Below are 10,341 nucleotides of genomic sequence, written 5' to 3' on the forward strand. Positions count from 1 at the left end.
TTCAAAGAATCAAAACCATCCACTTTTATTATAAATGTGATCATCCATCCATTTAAGTTCCTACTCCATCTGCATTTAACACAACAAAATCTTGTTGAGTACAAATGAGAAAAAACACTAAACAAAATTTGGTAGATAAGTTAAAATGAATTTGTGCCCTGAATACTAAGATGGCTTTTGAATTATATTGTTTAGCAGTACATTAACCACAGTCATATTACATGGAATGCATACTCCATTTCCAAAGAATATGGAAAACTAAAGTTGAAGAAATGTAGTTATTATATTATTTGCTAAACATAGCAAAACAATTTGATCCAATAGTAGACAGTCTGCAGGTAATTTTGAGATTATTGAATGGCTTAATGTAAGAATTAGATTCAGATTCCATAAAACAATTTCAAACTTGGTTATCTTCTTTCTTTAATTTTTCTACAATCTCACCTTCTCGAATTTCCAGGCCAAGTGAAGACACTTTGTGCTCTAAGGCACAAGAGATTGTTTAACTGTCTTAGGAATACGACTGGCATAATAGTCATAATTTCTCAAAGTGGCAAGGACCCCAGCTGAATTCATGTGTTTCACTTCTTTGTTATATTGAAAAGAGTTTCCATGGATATCAGTTATCTTGCCTGCAAAACAAAGAAAAAAAATATTTCAGTAAAAAGGAGTTGGAGAGAGATAATCTAATTTATTAGTACAAGTGATAAAACAAAACAAACAAACAAAAACAGCCCTTGAGAATCATGTACCTGTCTTTAGGTGTGAAATTTAATCTTTTCTCCCAGTTTGTGCACAATAGCTTTTTCTCAACTGATACTAAATAACTAAGCAGTTGTGTTTCCTATCAGCAATATTTAAAATTCCTTGTTTCTGGAAAACTACAGCTATCACTTATGGATGAACTAAAATGCTTCCTGAGTAGATCATACACTGGCAGTTGATAGATAGAAAGTAAAATCCCGAGTTCAAGTAAGAGACAGGGTACGTGTATACCACCAACTCTAGTATAATATAGAAATACCCCAGCTGGTCTTAAGTGAGTTTCTGGAAATCACTTAGCAAGAGCAATACAGACCCTTATGCAAGCTAATTTAACCACGAGATACCTGCATAACAAGGAGGCTAAATACAGCACTGTGCTGCCCCAGATTGGTTGTTTTTTTGTGTCTGAGTTAACCTGCTTAAAGCTATCCCCGTTCTGAACACAGTAGTGTAGATTACAGAGGAGATAAATAAATGATGTTATGAAGCACATCATTCTACCTACAGTGTGGGAGTTGCAACTAGATGATCTTTAAGGTGCCTTCCAATTCAAACCATTCTATCATCCTGCATAATTTGTTGCCCCTTTGAAGTTACTGCTTATTTCAAAGGGCTCAAAGCCCCCTAGTGAATCACGATCACTTAAAAATACATACATACAGTCATTTTTCTTCTCAAATACATATTTAAATTTTTTTTTTTTTTTCTTTCCTGTGATAAGTTTAAATAACCTACGTTGATGCCATTTCACTTACCTTGGAAAGGATTTTGAATGCTATTAACTTACCTCCCACTGCATGTAAAATAGCTTCAGGTGCACAGGTATCCCACTTCTTGCATCCAGGACTGGCAAATACATAAGCAGATGCTTTGCCTTCTATGAGTTGAATGATCTGTCATGAATAGACATTTAGAACCAGGGAAAAAATAACACCAGGAAACAGGGCTTTTTGTTACTGTTAGAAAATGAGATCCTTTCAGGTATAACTATACATGTATATAATTATAAGCATTGAGAAAGACACTCTATTACCATCCTGAATTATCTATTTTTGTGATTGTTATAAATACAGTCTAAAGGATGAAAATTTGCTTTCCATTTCAGGAACAAGATTTCCTATCTTGTAGTACTTAATAAGGAAAAATGGAGATTGGCTCTGTGTTATCTTGGAGCCATTTGGGCCTGTGCACATGTTGGAGAAAAGAGACAGAACAGTCTGTTTTTGACAGCCATGACAAAAGGAAGTTTTCAAAATAACAGCAAAGCAGATATTACTTTGTGCTGTTCCTATTTTTATCCTTAGATGTTTGCTTCTAGACAGTTGGAGCAGTAGCCTTATTATGATCAAACTGTATTCTCATTTAGTTATTCCAGTCTTTTTATAAATTTTACTGCATCTCCCAGAAATGGGACACAAGTGAAGATGGGCCTCAGCCATGACCAGCACAGCCCTTGTTACAAATCTATCTGTACTGAATTTTGACTCCCTACCACATGGCAGACTGTGCTAGGAACAAAGGAGGAAATTCATTGTATATTCATGTAGGTAAACAAATGTTTTCATTAAAAATTCTGTTTCTTTTTCCAAAGATGTAACAACCTCCCAATCAAACCAAAAGATTTAAAGTTTCCATACCTTGTTTCCTGCTCCTCCAACTCTGATAATGCTGTCTGGGTTCAAGGCACTGATGCATTCATTTACCAGAGTACTGCCATGTGAACGGGTGGTAACAATGATGTGTTTTCCAGCTGGTACTTCTGTGAGCTGAAATCCAAAGGCACCTATGCCCAGGACTCCCCAGATTGTTCTGCCCAGTACAGCATCAGCTCCTGTCTAAGGAAAGGTCCAGATGATGGTTAACAACAGTGACCAGTGTTTAAAGCACAAATGGAAAAGAGTGGCTAGAGACATTGTTCCATCTTAGGGAGTATATTATTAACACTGAGATACATTTACATGGGGCACTTAAAAAGAAGTACTCTACAGCTCAGACAGAGGAATCAGAATGCCTCAGCTCTCTTTCTGTCTACGGCAGTAACATGTTGTCCAACCTTCAGGAGATTGTTTACTGTTTTCTAATCTGTGACATTATGGTGATGCATGATATTCTGTTTGCCATGACTGACAAACTAATATCTGCATATTTCTCTATTTAAGGCACAATCTGTTAGTGATATCTTCATTGTCATTTTGTTATGTTTTATCATATAGACGTAGAACACGTAGAATTAACTGATGTGCATTATATTAGCTCAAGATTTTTCTTTAAATCTACTAAGTTTAATAAATCAGACTACATCTTGAGGCTTTTCCTACTAACACATGTAATAGTGCATTCATCTCAATATATGCAAATGTTGTAGGTTGGCCATCTTGGACTTAAACCTGAGATGTGGCCTGATGCACTCTAACCTATCTACTACCACTGATAGGTTTATGGCTGCAGATTTAGGGCAGTTACCACACATCACAAATTGTACAGATTTAGTAAAGCATCTGTAGCCTAGACTGTAAAAACACAGATATATTCTTTTTTCTAAATAGGAATTTGTTATGTACTGTATTAATGTGTACAGTACATATGTGATATATATTGTCATACTACACAAGCCTCAAGATTCACTATAACTGTTACCAGGTCCTTGAGATTCAGTTCATGGAAATAAACATTAAAAACTTTGCTTACGTGAAACAAAACAAAAAAATTCTTTTTTTATGTCATCAACTCCAATACACACTGCTTTCCAGTTGAAAGCTTGCTAACTGGAAATATCACTGAAAAGACAGTTACAAATCACCTAGTGCTGTCAAACCAATGAGTGCCTTTGATACCTCATAGTTGTAATATGGCTGGTTAATAACTCCTGCTATTGCTTTGCCTCCATAAGCAATTCCAATGAGAACAGTGACATGGTCAAGGAGACCTGTACAGAAATAATATGAAGGTAGTTATGCTTGAAATAAAGAAAGCATTAAATGAATAAATGAATGAAAGTAAACCTTCAATAAAAGTCCATGAATTGATATGCGAGGTGGTGTCTTAAAAATGCAAATACTAATCAGGATTTTCTGGTGCAATGGGTTGTTTGATATAACGCAATCTTCTTAGCCTCAAGGTCTTCAAAGCATGTCCCAGAAAGAATTTCTCTAGTGTGAACTATGCTCTAATTAACACATAATGAGAAAAATTGAAAGATACATCTATATAATGACATGTGATTATATTCTTCTAAAAATGGGAGTCTAGATTCTTCAGTGGTCTTCAGAAACAGCAATTTCATGGCAGTTCTACATCTCATCCCTGAAAACAGGGGAAAAAAAATAACTAAAAGATTTGATGTTAATCAACTAAAAGATGCAGCAGGAAATTAGGGCACGATTTTGGCATACATTTTACGAGGTTTTTGTTTGCGTTTTCTTCTTTACTGTAAAGTCTATTTCTATGGGCACAAATTGGGCTTTTCTGTGAATGATTTCTTTCCATAACCTAATAATAATGATTTTGGGGAGGGTTTTATTTTATCTTGAAATGATGATGAATACAGCCAAATCATTTGAGTAATTTGAAAAGAATGGTGCACATGTAATTAAGCATACACTTGTATAAACAGGAGATTTAGTTCTCCAGTTCAAAGTATGTATGAAAATGTAAATTTATTTGACTAAAAACCTTTTAAGACAATCTGCCAGCAATTAAAAGCAGCCTTTTGCTCCCTGAATTGACAAAAACTGGTAGGAACTTGATATCCCATCAGGTTTATTCTATACCTGTTAGGACTGAGAGGTGATGGTTAAAAATTTCCATTGCACTCCCAAAGTACAGAAACAAAGTCAGCCTTATGAAGTAATATTGTATGTAACTCCTATCATGAACCAATATACATGTACGTAATACTTTACTGCACTGCAGTAATTTTTTGAATCAGCAGAACTGAGAAGCCAACCTTCAGTGTACTCTTTGGTTCCATCCAAAGGATCAACCCATATTACAAGCTGTTAAAAAAAATAAAGAACAGCATAAACAAATACAAATAATGTAGTTAAACATGCAAAGCATATATATTTACTTTAGTATATGTATTTACTTTTGTAAGGAAATAAAAATATTCCAGTTTTTCAGTCAGTGATACGACTGAAACCTACATTATTAGTATTTTACAGAAAACCTAAAAATCTCATGAGAACTTGTTAGGAAATATCTTAACAGAGGTATCAAGGCTTAAATTAAACATGGGAATGATATTCTCATGTCCAAAGTCAGTTCATTTTTAAAAATTTGAATCAGAAGCAAATTTCCATTTCTCACTATTGCACAAGGGGATACTCAGTGTTTCCAGCTCTAGAAGTGTGATGCTCATGACTACACAAGTATCATGTATGAGTATCAAACCAAAAAGAGAAACTGACAACACTAATATTATTATTATTTTTTTTTTTTTAATTCAAAGCAATATAGAGGAGCATAAGATACAAAGTTATATATGTAAAATTACCTCTTCCTCTTTAATTCCTGTGTACTGAGCAGGACAAGTTTTCTTCAGTATTTCTTCACAGTAGCCATCTTCAATTAATTCCTCATTTACTTCTTCAGGAGGTAAATCCTACGAAAAGGAGTCTCAAAATTATTGCAAAAAGGTGCTGCATTCACCTCAGTTAGAGCTGTTGATTTGCTTGCAGCTTACTTGACAAAGCTAACGTACTGAAAGATAAAATGGGACAGATTCCTGGTGGCTTTTTTTTTCCCCCTGCAAAGAGATGATTTTCTAAAACCTTGCGAAGTATATTCCACTGCAAGTCACAGCAAGCTAAATAGTTAGTATGAAACAAATGAGGCACTTACTTCTTCTCCTATGATTGTTGCTTTGGGAAACTTCCGTGTCAGTGAAGCACAAATGCTCATTTGTACCAGTCGGTCAGCTTTGGTCTGCAAGTCATCAGCTCCACTCTGCCAAAAGGAGGAGAAGAATTCACGTACATCAAAACATAACAAAAAGAGTATAATGGAATTCTAGCCTTAATGTTCACGAAACTGCTTATTCGGTGACATAAAATTTCTTTGTCCAGCTACAGAAATTAACCACAGAAATGGAAGATAGTTATGGGTTACTTTTTTGCATGCTCCAAGCCTAGTCCATCCCTTATCTAATTGCCTACTCTTATAAGACTTGATATTTAAGTTTTCTCTGAAAAGCCCCGCTTATCCTCTAATAAATTTTGGTTGAATTTGATGCTGATTTCAGACCTTGATAGATCAAATTATTGCAGATCTCCTTGTTTCCATGAGACGTGAATAAAACCAGTATGAAGTTGTTCTTCAAAATGGTCATCAATAATGTAAGAATAGCTTGACAAAATATCTTTGTAACAAAAAAGAAAAAACAAAAACACTGTAGAAAGGTTACAAAGAGAAGCATTATAAATGGTGATATTAGAGATGACTGGGAGGAAGGAAACTCTGAAAATCAGGAGTGGAAGAGCCAGTTAAAAGTTCAGCTGTCCTTGCACCTCATTGTGATTAATGGATCACTGGGAGCTCACCGTTGTGAGGGAAAAGGTGGAACATTTTCTTCCAAACTTTTCTGAAGCTTTCATTCAGTAAGGCCAGCCAGAATTGGTCTTCATGTTTGTTAATTGCAGAAAAATGATGAATTATGAGAACTTTGCATTCTTTTACATATCTCTTCTCTCCAGACTCCTACTGTTGCACTCTTTCTTTCCCAGCCAAGTTTGATTAAAAGGATTGCAGGAGTTCTCTGAGATTGCTAGCTCCTCAAACAAATCTTTCCTGTTGCTCACTGTTTTCAATCTGATTTTGACTGTTTGTAGCATTCATAAAAATAAGGTATTTAGAAGCTATATCACCTGCTACTTTTGATAGTTATGTTATACTGCACTTAAAAATATTTATTTGATATGAGTTCAAAATGTGCCAGTTTTCTTACATTAGAAAATGACTGAGCAATCTTTGTTGCACTGGGAAATAATATTAAAACTTTCACTTTTTATTTCTTTAAGTGAAACTGAATTAATCAGTGAAACTGATAAAAGCAAGCATTTACTTTTGTATTAAGATTACCTTAAGCTAGCTGGATCCTCAAAGAGAAAAAAGAAAGCTGCCCAGGGACTCTTTATGAAGGAGTATAGTGACAGGACAAGGGGTAAAAAGTCTTTAAACTAAAAGAGGATAGAATTAGATTAGATATTAGGAAGAAATTCTTCACCACGAGGGTGGTGAGACACTGGAACAGGTTGCCCAGAGAAACTGTGGTTGTTCCATCCCTGGCAGCAGTCAAGGCTGGAATGGATGGAGCTTTGGGCAACCTGGTCTCATGGGAGGCATCCCTGCCCATGGCAGGGGGTTGGAACTAGGTGATCTTTAAGGTTTCCTCTAATCCAAACATTTCTATGATCTATGAAATAATACAGACCCTTCATGCAGCATATAATATTGTAGCATATTCATAAGGCTGGAACTAACTTCAAAGTTCATTCCAGCAGTTCTAGTACTGCAGCCAAGACCCAGATCCCATTTCATCAGTGCAGCATAATAACTTAGAGCAAATTAAAAACATTGTGCAGATGACTGTCACTTCATGCTTCTTTTCAATTTAGAATAACTCCAAAATTACTTTGAAAAGTCATTTCATTTTTGTTTTAAGAAATTAAACATTGATTTGTCCTAATCCAAAATTACATGGCATAATACTGTATCCTGTACTACAGATGTCAGGACACACATGTGGAAATTAATGGGAAAGATGCACTATTATCAATTCTGACATGCTATCTGAACATTGTGCTTTGTGAGGGGAATTGGAACAGAATTATGGTTTTTCAGAACTGAAAAGAAACCTGTAGAAATACAATTTAAAATGCACTTCTCCTCCAGCTCTTTTAATCTTTTAACAAGGAATAGTTCTCGATTCAAAGAGGTGAAATTTGGGATTGACTGTATTTCCTTCCCCTGTTGTTGACCTTCAAAAATACCAGTCTGACTTGCATCTTCATAAGAGAAATGAAATCAAAACAGAGTTAAAAAATACCTTCTCCACTATGCCCAGATCCCCTCCGGCCATTACTTTTCTAACAATTGTTGCAGCTTTTTCTGCAACAGAATACGCAGAGGCGACGACACGCATGAGCAGAGTTGGAGAAGCCATACTGAATGCTGAAAAGAAACAAAAAAGACAACATTCACGCTCACAGGGAAATATTTTACTTAACATTCCAAGCAGATGCAGTTTGTTTAAGCTGAATAAGAAGGGGAAAGTGAATTACTTTCTGAGAGTACTAATGGTAAGCTGTGATTTTTAAATACAGTGAAGAAGTACACAGGGATAGAGTGTTATTTTAGGCACAAATTTCTAATATCAACATACTGACATTGAAACTACCTTTCCCCACTTAATTGGCATTAAATAAAAACTAACCAATAAAAAACCCCAACACAATTACAGCAGCAGAAATTCTTCATCATAACAGCCATGAAAAAGTACAATCTGTACATGTACTAAGCACTCATGTACTAAGTTCATTTTTTCAGTTTGAACCTACAGAGTTCATTTTTGGCCAAACTCAAACACGAAATTACTGGACAGGATGCCAAGACCAACTTCACCCTTTATTTTATTGTAAAGAAATGGATTTTTGTACGTGGACTGATTGTGGACAAAGTAGGCTAATAATGCAAACACTGCACTTGTATGTGAAAATCTGTTCACCTAAATTTTACCATTCTTTCTATATTTCTAGAACTTCTCTTGATTTCTTTAAGAAAATCTATTACATCTGCATTCCTCTTCTCAACACTGTAAGTCCTGTCATTGCATTGTCTTCTACATCTGTTCCCTAGAACATTTCAGTGCAATCCATTATGCCTTCAGTTCCCAAACTAAAGAATAACTACAGCTGTAACTAAAGGCCAATAATCACCCTTTCCTCCCAGGTTTTCTCTGTGTTAGGAGTAAGATGTACTGACAACCATTCTGTATTCTTTAAAATGCAGAGCTGATTGTTTTTTATGTTTTCCTATCCATTCTTCTACTGCACGCTTTTTGAGTTGAGCTCACATACATTACTTACTTCCAAGTAAAACACATGAGCACAGAGCTAGAGAAAAGACAGAGGAAATAATTAATCCCTGAACAGAACACGATAAACATCTGGCTTCTTTCAGAGTCACAGACTGTTAGCAGCCATTGCAGCAAGTATTGCACAAGTCACTGTACAACAGGTCACTACACAACACACCTTCTTTCTTGCTTATCTACTCAGTATAATACAAGGTCTATAATGTGGTCTACAGCTACTGTATATGATGTGACTCTAATTTTACCTCTGCTTAGAGCAAATGCAAAGAGCAATGTTAGAGGAATCAAAATCCTAAATGCAGCTGGTTTTAGAACCTTCTCAGCATTTAGAAACACTGCATAGGTTTCTCTAAAAGTCAGAACTCTGAAGCTAAAAGAGTAGATTGATTGAGGAACTACTTTCAGAAAGTGCAGTAGCTAATGTTAATTATTATTTACTGCTCATGAATGGGAGCAAAGTGCTCCAGACTCACGTAGAATAGCCAAGGTCCAGCCCCAAAGCTGTCTGTCTTGGACAGGCAAAAGCAGTCACAGGGCAGATTTTGGAAATGCTATCTGTGGCAAAAAAAAAAAAAAAAAAAAAAAACAAAAACAGCACTAAAGGACTGGAAAGTGATGGAGCAAATACGTGTCACAGCAAGTTCTACGTCATAGCAAGATGTAGAACACACAGCCACATGAAATAAGTTAGCAGGAAGGAAAATTGAATGTAGCTCATTCCCACTCTTACAGAATGAAACCTACTTCCTCTCTGTAGGGAAATCTCAGTAACCCCTACAATTCAAATATTCTTATGAAAAACAGGATTTATTAAAGAGAATCAGAAACAGCGGGTTCAACATTGCCTTCCCTAATACTGACCAGCCAACAAAGTGCAAACGCGCTCCTGCAGCAAGGGGTGCCTTCTATTTTCACAGAGCTGCACCTCCCGTGCGGCACCAGCCCCGGGGTGCCACACTTTTACACCCTCTTTCTGACGAGGAGAATCCCAAACGTACATTTCTACACCACGTTCAACATTATAACAGCTCGCTTTGGACCAACAGGTTTGGGCTTTGACAGAACGCTTGCGAAGAGAAGTCACCTCCCGCTCTTAAATCTGAGCGTTCCTTTCAAAGCACGTTTCGTAGCCAGTCCATCCTTTAGCCCAAGCAACCGAGTCACCGAATATAGCTGAATATAACTGAGTATCGCTGCCAAGTCAACTAGCTTTCAGGGCTATTAAAGCAGACGTGTCCTGCAGCTCTAACTCACACTCAGACCTAACGACACTGCCGTACAACAGGAAGGGCAGCCCTCAGCCCAGCCCAGCCGTTCTGTGAAGCACCGTCCCGCAGCCCCGCTCACCTCCACCTCAAAGCGGACGCCGAGCTCCTCACGCTCCCTCAGCTCCCGACAGCCTACGGTATTCTATCGCAGCCTACAGCCGCCCCTCAGCCCCGCGCTCGGAGCGGCGCTTCACCGCGAAGGGAAAAAACAAAACG

General features: G+C 36.8%; 1 protein-coding gene across 2 annotated transcripts; it reads right to left on the reverse strand.

The window, feature by feature from the left end:
- On the reverse strand, nucleotides 1-10,334 carry BPNT1 (3'(2'), 5'-bisphosphate nucleotidase 1). 2 transcript variants are annotated; one of them, XM_048937970.1, is made up of 10 exons: nucleotides 10,205-10,328; nucleotides 9,331-9,412; nucleotides 7,811-7,935; nucleotides 5,608-5,712; nucleotides 5,261-5,368; nucleotides 4,712-4,760; nucleotides 3,600-3,691; nucleotides 2,403-2,600; nucleotides 1,553-1,658; nucleotides 1-632 (listed from the first exon to the last, which is right to left on the reverse strand). In XM_048937970.1, the coding sequence occupies exons 3-10, from the start codon at nucleotides 7,925-7,927 to the stop codon at nucleotides 484-486; spliced, it is 924 nt and encodes a 307-aa protein (XP_048793927.1). In that variant the 5' UTR covers nucleotides 7,928-7,935; nucleotides 9,331-9,412; nucleotides 10,205-10,328; the 3' UTR covers nucleotides 1-483. The 2 variants fall into 2 exon arrangements, with proteins under 2 accessions (XP_048793927.1, XP_048793926.1); XM_048937969.1 differs by lacking the exon at nucleotides 9,331-9,412 and having other exon boundaries at nucleotides 10,205-10,334.
- Nucleotides 10,335-10,341: the final 7 nt, after the last annotated feature.

Source organism: Lagopus muta, chromosome 2 (genome assembly GCF_023343835.1).
Source record: "Lagopus muta isolate bLagMut1 chromosome 2, bLagMut1 primary, whole genome shotgun sequence".
Lineage (NCBI taxonomy): Eukaryota > Metazoa > Chordata > Aves > Galliformes > Phasianidae > Lagopus > Lagopus muta.

Excerpts from the sequence above, each read along its gene's own strand:
- BPNT1 (XM_048937969.1), bottom strand. The coding sequence starts at position 7,927 with ATGGCTTCTCCAACTCTGCTCATGCGTGTCGTCGCCTCTGCGTATTCT. Across the intron at positions 5,369-5,607 it reads CAACAATCATAGGAGAAGAA|GATTTACCTCCTGAAGAAGT; the intron begins GTAAGTGCCTCA and ends TCCTTTTCGTAG. Across the intron at positions 4,761-5,260 it reads CAGGAATTAAAGAGGAAGAG|CTTGTAATATGGGTTGATCC; the intron begins GTAATTTTACAT and ends TTTTTTTAACAG.